Below are 15,781 nucleotides of genomic sequence, written 5' to 3'. Positions count from 1 at the left end.
ACCAGAAAAAACGTGGAGAAGAGAGGAGGAACAACCGCAAGTGTGTATTTGCTGTTTTTGGAGCATTTTTTGGTCCTAAACTGCTCATCCGAGGTCGGATTTGAGCACTTTGACATTGTAGACTGGGGTTTTTGGGCGTTCCGGACGCAATGGCACTGTCTATTTTGCCAAATTTCTCACAAATTTTCTGCTGTTTTTCTGTGTAATCGTCTCCGGTGAGTGAAGCCTCTGCTTAACTTTGTGGTTGTATCTGGTGTATTTCCTCAATACTGTGTAAACTATTTGCCCCATTGGTGCTAGGCTGAGCTTCATTGAGTCTAAACAACAGCAATTTGCCTCCTTTGAGCTGAATTGAGAGTGTGTGTGTGAGTGTGTATGTGTGTGTTGAGTGGGCAAGTGGGAAATCTCTCTCTTCTCACTCCGTCTGTGTGTTTCCTGTCTCGGCCAGGCTGGTTGTGTAAGCCGAGTGGTGCCCCATAATGTGTGTATGTATCATTCCAAGAGTGTGTGTCGCGTCATTATAGAGGCGTTGTGTGTGTTTTCATCCCGCCCACCATTCTTTTGGTGCCCCCACTGAGGATCTTCTTCGAGTACCTTTTGCTTCAAGCTTCAAGCTTCGATATTCGGGATTACCGGCTGCAGGTTGCAGACTACAGGTTACAGGTTATAGGGATAGGTACAGGTGATTCACACAGGTACAGGTAGCTGGAGTAAAATGATATACTAGCAGTGATGTCACTTGCAGTTGTTGTGGGTATGCATCACTTGGCGCCTGTTTGAGCGCATTTTCTGTTGGATTGTACGTTACTTGTGGAAACTTCCATGGTACGCCTTTGTGGAGCCATATATGGTTTTATTTGGCAATCCCAGCCATTTCTTAGACTTGGTCTGGAAGATAGTCATTTCTGAGACTTGACTATACGCGATTTGCATAAGCCTTCGTGTGAGGGTCGATAGCGTGAGGTTTTATTGAGCTGGGGGATTCTCAAATGTGGAGATCCTTTCGGTGATACAGGTAGCTGGAGTACCCTTTTCGTGACCTCGCCATAGGCTATGTACTAGTGATTCCTACTTGAGGCTCGGGTTCTATTGTTGACAGTTTATGCATACATATACAGTCTATATTTTGAGTTCTCACTGCTCTACTTCTGGGGAAACTCTGCCAAAATTTTTCCACGTCATGATGGCTGGTTTTTTGGTCTTGTGAGCCATTTATGTTGTTATGCTACTGAAATTTTGGCAAAATTAGAGGATAAGACAGGTGTGCTTTCTTGGGAGCTGTATGGTTGGCTTTAATGGATGATCAAAATGGCCCTCAATTCACTCCTTTTCATTTAACTCAAAGAATCCAGATTAATGTTCATGTGTCCAGGAATATTTTTTTCCAACAGCGCATAGTCTTTATGTTCGGGCCAAGAAGATTACGAGAGATCTTGGAATGTCCTTTGCTTGTTGTAATTCGGATGATCAACTATGAAAACTCATTTGATGTGCATGTGTTTGTCCTTATCTAAAGTTGAGCTCCATTGAAGTTTGTGGGGATTGGGTAGTCAAAAGTTTTGGGTTCTTGCACGTGTGTTCAAAGGGGTTCTCAAAGCATTGTAACTTGGGTAGCCATGGCTTTCTCTTATCCGGAGTTTCATGGAAGAAGTGATGAAGATGTGGAAGATTTTTTGGAAAAGATGGAGGTTGCCTGCATTAGCAACCAGATTCATGACCCTGCGCAGATGTTACGTCTTCTCCAAATTTGTTTGAAGAGTGATGCACGAGTCTGGTCCAAAACATTTGAAGAGGAGTTGCGTGCAGCGGATCCACCTGTAAGATTGAGTTGGGACAATCTAAGGCATGGGTTGGAAGTGGAGTTTGTGAAGATAGAAGATCCTGACAAAGTGTGGCAAGAAGTACAAGGTTTGGTGCGAAAGGAAGGTGAGCGAGTAGATGTGTACATACGTAAGTTCTCATTGCCATGGGAGCGGATGTGCAAGGCCTTAGCACCATAGGTATCCCCGCCTGACATGATGAAGAAGGACAGGTTCTTGGCTGGTCTTTGGGAGAATATACGTTGGAGAGTGGAGCTAAAGAAGCCTAGGACATATGAAGATGCACTAGAGGTAGCAAGGAACAAAGAGTGGAAGTTGAGGAAAATGAGCCAGTTAGGGGTGGAGTCTTTGCCCATGAGGTCTGAATTTCAGCCTATAGAGTCTTTACAAGGTCGCATGTCAGGGGTTCATTATGAACGAGTGGTTCCTGTTACTACTCAGGTTATGCCAGCAGTGGTCACTACATCGGTGCAAGATGATGGGCTAAGGCAAGACATGAGGCAAGTGGTAGATTTGCTGAAGAATCTCAGCCTAAACATGCTAGGTCAAGTCGGAAATAATCGAGGTCGAGGGAGGTTTGCAAATCAGCCAGGAGGTGAAGAAAGGCCTAGGAATGGTGTTGGACAAAGCAATGGTAGGTTTTGGAGGCAGACGCCCACATGTTACAATTGTGGAGAGTTGGGTCACATCAGCCGCAATGTGATAAGCCACCAAGGATGGGGGGAGACATGTATCCATTGCCAAGACAGGTGCTAACTAGGTCAAATGATTATGGCATCGAAATTAAGGGAGAGGAAGGAACCAGTGGATTAACCCAGGAGGAAAAGGGAAAGACAAAAGTGCTAAGTGTAGTCACCTTGGAGAAGGCATCAAAGCTAGAAGATACATTAGTGATACCTATTGGGAAGAGGACTACAGAAGACAAGGAAGGAAGAAGTGCCCCAAGTCCTAGCAAGAAGAAGGGAAAGAGCCATGAAGGCGAGGATGTCAAGGCCAAGAGGAAAAGGAGGGCTCGTTGCAAGTTTCATGTTTCAGATTTTCCAATAGGAGATGGGCAATTAAGCTATGACTTAAAGGAGGATCTGACAAGCAGGAAGGCAGATGTTACTATTGGGCAGCTTATAGAGATGGTGCTTAAGCTAAAGCGATAGTGGAAGAGGATGGTTAACCCAATGGAGAAAGAGCCAGAGAGAGGTTCAGTAAAGGTGTTGGCAATGGATGAGCTACCAGACATTTGTCCAATAGTAGATGTGTGGCATAAAAGGAAAAATTTGGAACAAGGTTATGTGGATGGCGGAGCCCAAATATGCGTCATAACACACTCATGCGTTGAGAAGATGGGTCTCACAGTGGCTGGGGTGTCAGGTTTCCGGATCAGATTGGCAAACCATCAAAAAGTAAAATGCTTGGGTGTTGTAAAGAGCTTAGAAGTGGAGGCATATGATGCAAAGGCAGTGGTTGATTTTCATGTGATGCCAGCAGGGTTGGGAGCATAATCTATTATACTGGGCAGACCATGGTTACGTGCAGTGGGAGTTTTTCAAGATTGGCGACATGGTACGATTAGCCTCTATGGAAAGACAGGTACCAAGAAGCTTTATAATATGGACACAAGGAAACGATTAGAGGAGCTTTATGAAGATGAGGATGAGTCTAGTGATGAAGACTCTTCCACGGTGACAGATGAGGACAGTGATAGCACTGCCAGCAGTGATGAGGATGCTGATGTTGCATTTCTTTTGATGGACAAAGAAATCCAGGAGTTTGGTTTAGTTGCATTTGCGAATGAGGTTGAAGATGAAAGTGAAGGGCCTTATGAAGTGATTGAAGGGCTGATGCAAACCAAAGTTGAGTTGTCAAAGAAGCAGGAATTGATGACACAAATGATCAGTGGAGACCTCTCAGCTATGGAGAAGGATATTTATTTGCACATGCTGGCTAGTTTTCCTGATTTGTTCATTACTTCATATGAAGAGATCAGAGGGTTAAGGGCGAAGAGATGCATATAGAGCTGAAAGAAGGTGCTAAGCCAGTGCGGCAAAGGCTAAGAAGGATGGGTAAAGAGCAAATGGAAGCCTTGCGAGAAGAGGTGGACGAGTTATTGAAGGCAGGGTTCATAGTCCCTGTGGAGACCACAGAATGGGTGAGTCCAGTTGTAGTCAGTCCAAAGAAGGATGGGAAGTGGAGAATTTGTGTAGATTTTAAACCCTTAAACGCAGCCACTAAGAAGAACCCATATCCTCTTCCATTCATCGATCAGATCTTGGATTCAGTGGCAGGTTATGAGAGGTACAGTGTGTGTGATGGTTTTTCAGGCTATTTTCAATTGAAGATTGCTCTTAAAGAGCGCACAAAGACCACTTTTATTACGCCATGGGGCTGCTATTGCTACACAGTATTGCCATTTGGGTTGTCAAATGGACCTTCCTTCTATCAAGAGAGAGAAAATTGGGTGTTGGAACCATTTATTAGTAGTTGTGTTAAAGCTTTTATGGATGACTTCTGTGTTTATAGCAGTAGGGCTGAACACCATGAGAAGCTGCAGATGGTATTGGCTCGATATGATGAATGTGGAGGACAACTAAATCCAAAGAAATGTCATCTAGCATAGCCAAGGGTGAAGTTATTGGGCGACATGGTGTCAGAAAATGGCATTGAGGCTGATCCAGACAAGGTTAAGTCTATTATTCTTCTTCCATCACCTAAGAGTACGAAGCAATTGGCAACCTTTATACACAAAGTGAAGGACATGGCAAGGTTTATTCCATTGTCTTCTCAGATTCTTTATCCATTACAACAAGTGGCAAAGCATGATCCATTGCAATGGGATGACAAGTGTGAAGAAGTGTTTCAAGAGGTGAAAGAGGTGTTAGGGGGGTTGTCAGCCATGCAGGCTCCTGATTGGGAGAAAGTTTTTTATGTAAATCCCTCAGTAGGGGATGATGCCATTGGAGCCATGTTATTGCAAAAGGGGAAGGGCAACCATTATATGAGGCAAGTGTATTGTGCAAGCCGAGTGAAGTTGGTAGCGGAGAGATAGTTCTCGGAAGTAGAGCTAGTGATGGCTAGTGTAATATTTGCTTGTCGACGATTTCGTCATTACTTGCTACCACGACCTTTTGTTTTCTTGACGAGTTATGCCTTTTTGCCACAGTTAATTAATGGCACTAACATGTCAAATGTGGTGAAGAAATGGGTAATTGAGCTACAAGAGTTTGAGTTCTCTTTTCTAGTGGAAGATAGTACAAGGGCTACCCTAGCTGATTTGTTGACCTACAAGGAGAATCCCCTTATTGTTAAGGAAGAGGTGGTGAGAAAGGTAGTTGAAGAAGTGCCACACATCAGCAATGCACATGTGTTGTTCTTTGATGGTTCATACAAAAAGAGCCATGATGCAGCTTCAGGGGGTATAGCACTTTATGATCCAAAGGGGAAGCTAGTATGCAAGAGAGGGTTCAAATTGGATTCTCATAGTAACAATGAGGCTACATATGCTACTCTGGAAGCCGGATTACACATTTGTTTAAAGCATGGGGTTCGAAGGTTGAGCATAAAAGGTGATGCCTTGTTATTGGTGAAGCAAGTGCTGGGTGTGTGGAAGAGCAAGAACAACTCATTGAAGGAAATGTGTTTCAGAATTAAAGGCCTGTTCAAAAAGTTCGAAGCATGGAGCATCAGACACATTGAACGTGCTCTAAATGGAGAGGCACATGAAGCGGCTCAAAGCATGGTTGGGGAGCTATTTGTGTTGAGGACCAACTTACCTCTTTACCATGGTCGGGAAAGTTTGGCTCAAGAAGAGGAGTTTTTGCTAACAGGAATCATTCCAAAGGAGATTCAGAAGTCTAAGAAGTATGGCTTTGTGCGTAGAGCCATACAGGTACAAATTGATTGGTGATGTCTTATACATGAAAGGGGCTGATCTCGTGTTGAGACGTGTACCTTGCCGAGAGGAGCTTTATAGAGTGTTGGAAGAGAATCATGAAGGCGCATGTGGTCGCCATTTTGCTCTAAAGATCACCTTGCATAAGATTTTGCAATAGGGGTATATATGGCCTAGTTTGCACAAGGATGTTCACCATTGGTGTAGGTCTTGCAATAGGTGTCAAGCATTTGGGAAGAGAGTGTTGAAGCCAGAGCTACGAAAAACCATTATGGCGTTTGATGTGTTTGAAAAGTGGGGGATTGATGCAATAGGCCCGTTACCTATCACAAGCAGGGGCAAAATCTATATCTTGACGGCAGTGGACTAACTCTCTAGATGGGCAGAGGCTATAGCAGTAAAACAGATCACTGCAAAGGATGTGGCAAAATTTGTGTATGATGAAATATGTTGCAAGTTTGGGGTGCCATTAGAGCTACTTTCATATAAGGGGCCAGGATTTAGAGCTAAACTGCTAGACTTCTTATGCACAAAGATGAAGATTAGGCACCAGCATACCACTCCTTATTACCCGCAGTGTAAGGCTTAAATGAAAGATTCAATGGTGAGTTGGTACAAATTCTTTCTAAAGTGACAGAGCACCAAGGAAAGAATTGGGATTTGGAATTGCCTAGTGCATTATGGGCTTACCGTACTTCGGTGAAGACAGGTACAGGGTTTACTCCATTTCATTTCGTGTATGGAAAGGAAGCACTATTGCCTGTAGAGGTAGAGTTGCCTGCGGTCAAGATGTCAGAGAAGTTGCTTGGGCCGCCTAGTGATGCATTCAAAGAGAGGCTCTTGCAGTTACAAGAGGTGCAGTTGGATAGGATGAGCGCATTGGAGCATTATGGGCAGATGCATGATAAGGCTTTGGCAAAGATAAATGAAAAGGTCAAAAGTAAGGGTATCAAGAAACATGACTTGGTTTTGCGCTACAACAGTAAGCTGGACAACACCTTCCAAAAGAAGTTTCAAATTAAGTGGGAAGGCCCTTTCAAGGTAGTGGAGTGTTTTCCAAATGGCACATATCAGCTGGTTAACCTGGATGGTGTTCTACATAAGTCAAGGGTAAATGGATTGCGTCTTAAATTGTATCATGCTAGACTGATGATGGTGGAGCAAGATGAGCTGTCTGTGGATCAAGCAGTGTTGGTGAGGGATGAGGAGACCTGTGATGCGGCGAGTCTCATATCTCTCTTTGCTGCTGTTGATCATGAATGATCTAGCAGGCTAGGGGATGGGCAAATTATGTTAGGAGTTTTTTGGAGCAAGGGATTGCGCATATGTACATATACATGCATGGTGCATCGAATAAAGGATTGCCCATTTTCTAGAGCCAGGTGGTTACGTGGGGCCCACATGTGTACAGGTAGGACAGCGTGTACATAGTGCATCCATTTTCACTGTTACGAGTACCAGTGCGTTTTTTCTATAATAATGAGGAGTCAGTAGCGCGTAAAACTTCTCGAGGAAGCTATCCGCGGCCCGACGACATCAGGTAAGCTGGTGTGTCAGATGGCATCTAGTGGCGTCAGGAGGGCGAATGGGGTCAGTACTTGCACGCGGAGAAGTACGGACACGATGTGGGTGTTTTCTTATGAGCGTTATGCAGAAAGGTCATCATTAGGACCACTTTTTGGGGCCACTTCACGTGGTTGCGAGACGCATTATTGAAAAGAAATGAGTGCCAGGTGTGCGGATGATGCAAAAAGGTGACAACTATGTACTGCGAGGTCAATTTTTGGCCTGTTCGGGGTCCGTTTGAGGTCATCTAAAAGGCCAAGGGTTCCCAAGTAATAAAGCTAAGTGTAGGAACTGAAAAAACTGAGAGAAGACCAGAAAAAACGTGGAGAAGAGAGGAGGAACAGCCGCAAGTGTGTATTTGTTGTTTTTGGAGCATTTTTTGGCCCTAAACTGCTCATCCGAGGTCGGATTTGAGCACTTTGACATTGTAGACTCGGGTTTTTGGGCGTTCCGGACGCAATGGCACTGTCTATTTTGCCAAATTCCTCACAAATTTTCTGCTGTTTTTCTGTGTAATCGTCTCCGGTGAGTGAAGCCTCTGCTTAACTTTGTGGTTGTATCTGGTGTATTTCCTCAATACTGTGTAAACTATTTGCCCCATTGGTGCTAGGCTGAGCTTCATTGAGTCTAAACAACAGCAATTTGCCTCCTTTGAGCTGAATTGAGAGTGTGTGTGTGAGTGTGTATGTGTGTGTTGAGTGGGCAAGTGGGAAATCTCTCTCTTCTCACTCCGTCTGTGTGTTTCCTGTCTCGGCCAGGATGGTTGTGTAAGCCGAGTGGTGCCCCATAATGTGTGTATGTATCATTCCAAGAGTGTGTGTCGCGTCATTATAGAGGCGTTGTGTGTGTTTTCATCCCGCCCACCAACGTGGCATAAAATACGGATAGCATGTACTACAGGCTGACGTGGTAGACAGTACGGACTTTCCTGATTTGCGTTGACAGGTGGTGACGTGGTAGCTTGTACGGATTTTTGCAAATTACGCTGATGGCTTTTGGCAGCTTTTGGGAACTAGTTGCTTTTGGGACTTCTTGCTTTCGAGTTTAGAAGCTTTTGGGGCATCCCTTGTAAGAATAAATAAGCCCCAAGGGGCCTCACTCTATAGAGCATCTGGATGCAGAGTATGAGAGCAGAGGACCCCTTGGGAGTTGTACTTTGCTCAAGCATTAATATAAAAATAAAAACCTAAAGGGGCGCCAGCTTTTGGGGCCAATACCTTTGCGCACGGAACTACGCCGGGCCGTGTTGAGTAAATTTAACTGTGATTTTAAGTTGTGAAGTGTTTTTAAGGAATTCTCTCGTGTGTCGTGTCAAATCCTCTACTTGGGGTGCCCAAGTCTGTGACAAAGGGAGCCTCGCGGAAGCCTTGGGGTGGTTTTACAGGGGTTTGGGTAGGTGATAGTGACCAAAACAGGAAATTACAGCATGCTGGAATTGACCTACAACTCACTGGAAAGCTTCTAAAATGCAACAGAATCCGTCCTAGATGTGTGCTTTTGACCTGTAAGAGTTTTGGCATCGTTATGCTACCGAAATTGTGTTGAAAACCTGCAATTTCAGCCCTTGACAGGCTTGGACAGCTTGGAAATGATTCGAGGTTCACTGCGATTCTTTAGGTGATTGCATTGGTGAACTGCTTAACCAAGAAGCCCATGCAGTGGCTTATAAAGGTAGACAACTTAAGGATTGCAAATTTCATGCCTCGAGCTACGAGAAGGAACTTATAGCTGTGTTTCATGCCTTGTCTACCTTGAAGCATTATCTTCTATGAACAGACTTTGTGATCAAAACCGATCAGAGTGTGCGGTATTTTCTTACACAACGGAAATTATCTGAGAAGCGAATGAGATGGGTCAACTTCTGCCCATGTTTCACTTCCAGAATATTCATAAAGCTAGGAGCAAGAATGTGGCTTCATGCCTTGATCTACGCGGAGGAACTTATGGCTGTGATTCATGCCTTGCCTACCTGGAAGTTGTAACGAACTACTGACGTGTCAAAGCCTAAAGAACGGAGCCAACTTGCAGATGCTGGCCGAGGGCCTAAACCCTAAGAAGAAGAAGTCCTACCAACTTATGGGGACCCCGTCCGATGGGGCCCCAAGTGACGTAAAGGATTAAAATAAAGCAGGACCCGCACACGCAAAAACTGATGACATGGCAGATTTCTGCATTTTGCGTTGGTTGATGACGTGGCAGGCTGTACAGATTTCCATGATTTACGTTGACAGCTTTTTGGCTTTGCTTTTGCACCGAAGCTTTTGAGTTTGAAGGCTTTTCACTATAATTGCTTTTTAGGCCAAGGGCCTTTAAATATGAGGTTAGGGCTCATTCTCTGGCATGCTTCGTGGAGAAGGTGTAGAGTCTGGAGTACCGGCTTGTACTATGTTGATGCAATATAAAGAAATACCGAAAGGGGCGCCAAGATTTGGGGCCATTACTCTCTGGGGTGAAATTCCGCCACTCCATGTCGCGTGTTGTCTCTCTCTCTTTCAATTCAGTTGTTATTGAAGTGCTAAAAGCGTGTTCAGTCTGTTCTTTTCTATTGGCACGTGGTGCCCGTCTTGTGATAGTGGTATTAGAGCATCGGCATGTGCTTTTCTGAAAGCATACCGGTCCTGCAAAAGAGCAGACTGAGCTATTGATGGAATTTTATTTGAGGTATCTTCGCCCTCCAACCCGGACTTATTAGCCACTCCCACCCTTACTTCATCACACATCGGGTGCGCTCCCGTCTTCACCGCTCATGTTTATAGGGCATAAGCCATTAAGGTCACTTGCAAAAGAAGAATCCCCGATTTGTTTCAAGTCACTGTATTTCTCAGAAGCAGTGCCATGCAGATGTTGATGTCTACAACTACCAAGCAGCACACTCCAAGGACTTGGCAAGCTTTCAAGAAGAATTTTGTCCGAAGTTGTATGGTTTCTGACATCTTCCTTCAGAGTGCTAACTTCTGGCAGAGTGGGGTATCCTGAAATGCTTGCCATAGAAACCCTAACAGTTTATAACTTGAAATTTCTCGACATCTCTCAGTAGATGTCTCTTCACGAGCTGATGACCTTGGAGGTCCGATGTGACTGATATATCTTGGGACTACCATCGCCACCATTGTAAACACTGTTTGTCCAAGAGCTGATGGACCATGCTGTGCTCGGCCACGACCCTATGGAAGAAATCTAACCCTAATTTTTGATGCAGGTTTCAGGATGGAAAGTTAGTCGACTTTTCGAGCGCGACTGATGTCGAGATTGCTTTTTAAGTTTGAGTTCTGTTTGCTCTTGTTTGATGATCCTGTTTGGAATTTGTTTGAAATGGATGGTATCTGTTTTGAACCTGTTTTGGTGCCGATTTGAATTGTTTGACTCTTATTTGATACTGGTTTCAATGATTGGTGCTTTTACTCCCGGGTGGAGAAGTGAGAAATTATGTTTGAGAATGCTTGTTCATACTCATGGCCTGGACCCTTGTGGTTATTTGCGGGGGGAGTATTGAATGATTGACAAGTGCTGCTTTAAAAAAAAAAAAACTCATGGCCTCGACCCTTGTGGTTATTTATGGGGGAGTATTATTGTTGTGACTCCCGGCCCGGACCTGGATGGTTATGCGAGAGGAGTATCAAGAAGTCTGAGCAACACCTCCAAACGACGCAGGCTACAGTCTGGGGGACGTTTGGTTGTAAAAGGCCTCTATATCTCCCGGCCCGGACCTTTTTAGGTTATGCGGGAGGAGTGATGAGGGAGTCGTTGAATATCTCCCGGCTTGGGCCTTGTTAGGTTATGCGGGAGGAGTGTTCATCGGCGGCTTTATGTTTCTATGTCTTGTAACATGCATATGTGAGCATTTGTGTTGCATTGTGATGTGCCAACTACTGAATATTCCTAATTGGATGAGATTGCCAGGGTATGTAATTTTTTAGTGCATCAAGACACCCGTAGAAGATCAGTACGGTCTGGGTGTGATGGCTAATTTTACTACCCCGGAATATCAAGAGTTCCGATTTGGAAGAAAGGAGAAGCTACCTCCTTGATCAAAATAGCCGAAAAGAGAAGCTAACTCCTTGATCAAAAGAGCAGAAAGGAGAAGCTAACTCCTTAATAAAAAGAGCAAACTGATTGTCCCTCGGAATGTCCCTCGGAAATTTTTGGGCTAACTTGAGTTGTTTTGCAGATATATTGTAATCGTGGATGATTACTCTCTTTCAAGAAGAGAAGATGTAACAAACTGCTACTGTCAAAGCCTAAAGAATGGAGCCAACTTGCAGATGCGGGCCGAGGGGCCTAGACCCTAAGAAGAAGAAGTCCTACCAACTTATGGGGACTCTGTTCGATGGGGCCCCAAGTGACATAAAGGATTAAAATAAAGTAGGACCCGCACACACGCAAAAACTGATGACGTGACAGATTTTCAAAAATTGCAATGGCATGATGACGTGGCAGGCTATACGGATTTCCATGTTTTGCGTTGGCTGATGACGTGGTAGGTTGTACAGATTTCCATGATTTACGCTGGCAGCTTTTTGGCTTTGCTTTTGGACCATATGCTTTTGAGTTTGAAGGCTTTTCACTGTAATTGCTTTTTAGGCCAAGGGCCTTTAGCTATGAGGTTAGGGCTCATTCTCTGGCATGCTTCTTGGAGAAGGTGCAGAGTCTTGAGTACCGGCTTGTACTATGTTGATGCAATATAACGAAATACCGAAAGGGGCGCCAAGGTTTGGGGCCAATACTCTCTGGGGTGGAATTCCGCCACTCCATGTCGTCTCTCTGTCTCTTTCAGTTCAGCTGTTATTGAAGTGCTTAAAGCGTGTTCAGTCTGTTCTTTTCTATTGGCACGTGGTGCCCGTCTTGTGATAGAAGCATTATCTTCTAGGAGCAATCTTTGTGGTCATAACGGATCACCAAAGTCTACGGTATTTCCTCACACAATGGAGGTTTTCTGAGAAGCAGATAAGACGGCCAACTTATTGTCCATGTTTCACTGCTAGGTCCTTCATACAGTTGGGAGTACGAACGTGGTTGTGGATGTATTGCCAAGGGTGAATGCAATTGCTTTTGTATATCACCAGGAACTGGAATCACTTCCAGATTTATATCCGAACGACCCAGATTTCTCCTCCATTTGGAGCAAGTTACGGAATGGAGAGAATGAATATCCCTATTCCATTTCGGATGGTTACCTCTACTACCACCAAGTAATTTGTGTGGCAGTGCCATTGAGGAAGTAAATCATGGATGCTTCGCCTTATGCAGATCACCAAAGTATTCTCCCTACGACCTTAGCATTGGAAAGATATTTCTTTTGGCTAAGCCTTTAAGCAGACATCAATCAATATGTCAGGGAATTCTTGGTTTGCCAAAAAGTCGAGTACAATCGGCATAAGATGCCTGGGTTACTCCAACCTTTGCCTGTGCTTGATCAACCTTGGGGGAGTATCGCTGGGATTTTATTATGGATCTATTAAAGACTTAGGTTGGAAATGATGTGATGTGGACCATTGTGGATAGATTTAGCAATCAAGCTCACTTCATTCTAGTCAGGAAAACAATCAAGGCAGATCATATGGCTAGGGTTTTTCTAGTACATATCTTCAAGCATCATGGGTTGTCAAAGTCTATTGTGAGTGATTGAGTTCCTCGCATGATAAGAAATTTTTGGCGTGCCTTGTTTGACAACCTTGGCACGCAGTTGAATTTTTCTTTTGTATACCATCCCCAAACGGATGGGTAGAGTGGGATCGCTAATTCCATAGTATTGGACATGTTGAAACTCTATCTGTCGGTGGACAGACAGTCTGACTGGGAAAAGTACTTGCCCCTTGTCGAGTACGTGTATAACAATACCGTACATTCGTTCACGGGAAAGGCATCCTTTGAGATTCTTTATGGTAAGCCTTTGCCCGCACCAGAATCTTTTCCAAAAAAGAGATCCCTCCATAGCCAAATTGAGCTTGGGGGGTCTCTTTTCATCATATTAAGCCACTTTTCTAACTATATGTAAACTGTTCTCATCAAAACAGTCCATTAGCTACCAACATTTTTCTCTCAATATCAAGCCATTCTTGGGTCTATATCATGGGGAAGCTCTCTCATCAACCTATGTCCGCTACGGAAGATTTCCATTGGAATTGAAGATTTCTACCATCCAAGAGGTTTCATCACAAGGACTTTGTTCAAACTACTCTTGTGTCGCATTCTCATGTTCTATGTGCTTGCAAAGACTGTCGCTTGTGTGTTCGGAACACAATTGTGAGCAGATGGAGGAGAATGTGGGTGCTTGAGAGTAAGGGAAGGATGAAGGGCTTGGAGAATCATCTTTGACATTCACTTGTTTGTGATGCTGATTTTAACACTTGCATCTGTATGGAAGTTTGGCATTGGATTGTCTATGATACTACGTACAACTCTCCCATGAAAGTAAATATCTCTTCTAGAGCATCTGACAGCTCATAGTACATTTTCTAGTTTGATGAAGACACCCCTCTCTCTCTCTCTCTCTCTCTCTCTCTCTCTCAACCTTAATTATTTCCAGCATTTTTACATGAGAGGTAGATTTGGCATGGGCTTAGACACAGACATCACTAAAAAAACTTATTTCTAACCAAGTGGATGTACCTCTCTCTCTCTCTCTCTCTCTCTCTCTCTCTCTCTCTTTTCAGGTAGGGGATTTAGGGCTATCAAAAGTCAAGCATCAAACTATGGTGTCTGGTGGTGTGAGAGGTACATTGCCATGGATGGCACCTGAATTGCTGAATGGGAGCAGCAGCCTTGTTTCTGACAAGGTAATCTTTTCTTTGCTGATTGCTCATGTTGGAGTGTACAAAGGCGCACCGGTTTACAAGAACTTTGATTTTGTGGTGGTGGAATTGCAGGTTGATGTATTTTCGTTTGGAATTGTCATGTGGGAGCTGCTTACTAATGAGGAACCATATGCAAATATGCATTATGGTGCTATCATAGGTAAAACATATTCCTTTAAGTTCACAATGCAGAGAGGCCTTACCAGTATTTAAACGGCATGTTTGGCTTTTGCTTTTCAATTATAAGGGGGCATTGTGAATAACACATTGAGACCACCTGTGCCAAGCTGGTGTGATCCTGCCTGGAAATCTTTGATGGAGAAGTGCTGGGCAGCGGACCCAGGAGATCGACCTACCTTTCTTGAGATCTCTGCAGAATTGCGGGCAATGGCGACTTCGAGACCGCAGGGGCAGACATCAGGGGCTGTTACTGGAGACAGCAAGAAATGATATGCCAATCCATGTATGCTCTCTCTGTTTTCTCATGATCCCCTCTTGATTTGATAGGGTTGGATCATTCTCACCGTGTGCTTTACCATCATTGTATATGGGACCAGGGCTGATTTTCTTTACATCTATTCCTACGTTTGTAAGGTAAAAGGTCCTGAAGGTATAGGACAGTTAATACAGGAGCTCCCTTGTAAAGGTGCTATTATTTGCTGCTTAGCTTTATGAATGTGATGAGGTAAAAGTAATTTTTTGAACCAGTAATTTCTATAGTCCTTGTGCTACATTCGTTTGGGAAAGAGCCTTCAAACATATATGATTGTAGAACCTACTACATTTTTTATTTGTCAAGGCAGAAGCCGCATGTTTACTAAAATTGCAAGATAGCTGATAAAGCTGATTGTCGTTCTGTGACTTGCAATAGTGCCTGCATATATTCTGTTGTTTCTAGGTACCTTTTGTGCTAATCACATCGTTGTCTGGTTTCTGTCAATGTCTTCACCGAAATTGCGTGCGTGCATGTGGTTTTTCTGCGTTGGGGTGAGGTTAATCTCTTTGAAGACTGTCTGAGATCAGCAGAGAAGTGCTCTCGACAAAAACATATTACTGTCACATCGTGATGCCTCTCCTTCCTCGAGCTTCTCATGTTGAACTTGTAGAATATCATGGCTAAATCTTAGGTACAACTGGTTTTGGTCTCATGGTCCATGCACATGCTCCTAGACTTTCTATGCATACTCTGTATGCATATACTGCTTAGGCACTTTTCGCATAAGAAAAACTTCTCATCCAAAGGATTTCATTTGATTGTTACATGGCCCAGGACTTGGGGACTCGATGGAGTTTTTATTTTGAGCTCTCGAAGTTGCCCTAACTTGATTAAAATCTGGAAATTTTGCAATAGCTGAAATCTTGTATTTGAGCTTAAAGCAAACATAAAAAAAATGGCTAAAAAATGTAAAAGTATCCACGCATTTAATTTCCCACCCATTTTTTTATGTCAACATGTAGTCAGTGGGGTTAATTTTTAAAATAGGCCCTATTCCAAAAAGGTACCCTGAAGCGAAGCATCTCTACAAATCTGTGCAGTGATGGAGTTACTAGGTGTTTTTATGCGTAACATTCTCTTGGTCTTTTGTTTAGTCATCTATCCCGACCTTTTTGGAATGGCAGCCTTTTGAGGTTTTGTTGGAAACTTTGAGTGACTCCATGTGAACATTGGATGTTTTGTGTACTCCAGCTGAATGGCTTTTGAGCTTTTGGAGAGCGAC

At 43.8% G+C, this 15,781-nt stretch overlaps 1 protein-coding gene across 1 annotated transcript in view; it reads left to right on the top strand.

Annotated features, from left to right (window-relative positions):
* Nucleotides 1–14,770, top strand: part of LOC147435528 (RAF-like serine/threonine-protein kinase PRAF) — a 75,571-nt gene extending 60,801 nt beyond the window's left edge. Inside the window, exons 8-10 of the mRNA XM_086488576.1 lie at nt 13,923–14,045; nt 14,136–14,223; nt 14,311–14,770. Of these exons, the coding sequence (XP_086344702.1) occupies nt 13,923–14,045; nt 14,136–14,223; nt 14,311–14,513 (414 nt within the window). The 3' untranslated portion in view covers nt 14,514–14,770. The remainder of the gene's footprint in view (nt 1–13,922; nt 14,046–14,135; nt 14,224–14,310) is intronic.
* The last annotated feature ends 1,011 nt before the right edge of the window (nt 14,771–15,781 follow it).

The sequence above is a fragment of the Adiantum capillus-veneris genome, chromosome 18 (assembly GCF_014529385.1).
Source record: "Adiantum capillus-veneris isolate H3 chromosome 18, ASM1452938v2, whole genome shotgun sequence".
NCBI classification, from domain to species: domain Eukaryota; kingdom Viridiplantae; phylum Streptophyta; class Polypodiopsida; order Polypodiales; family Pteridaceae; genus Adiantum; species Adiantum capillus-veneris.
The sequence above is the reverse complement of the archived record's forward strand: the minus strand, read 5'-3'. Positions and strand labels throughout refer to the sequence as shown.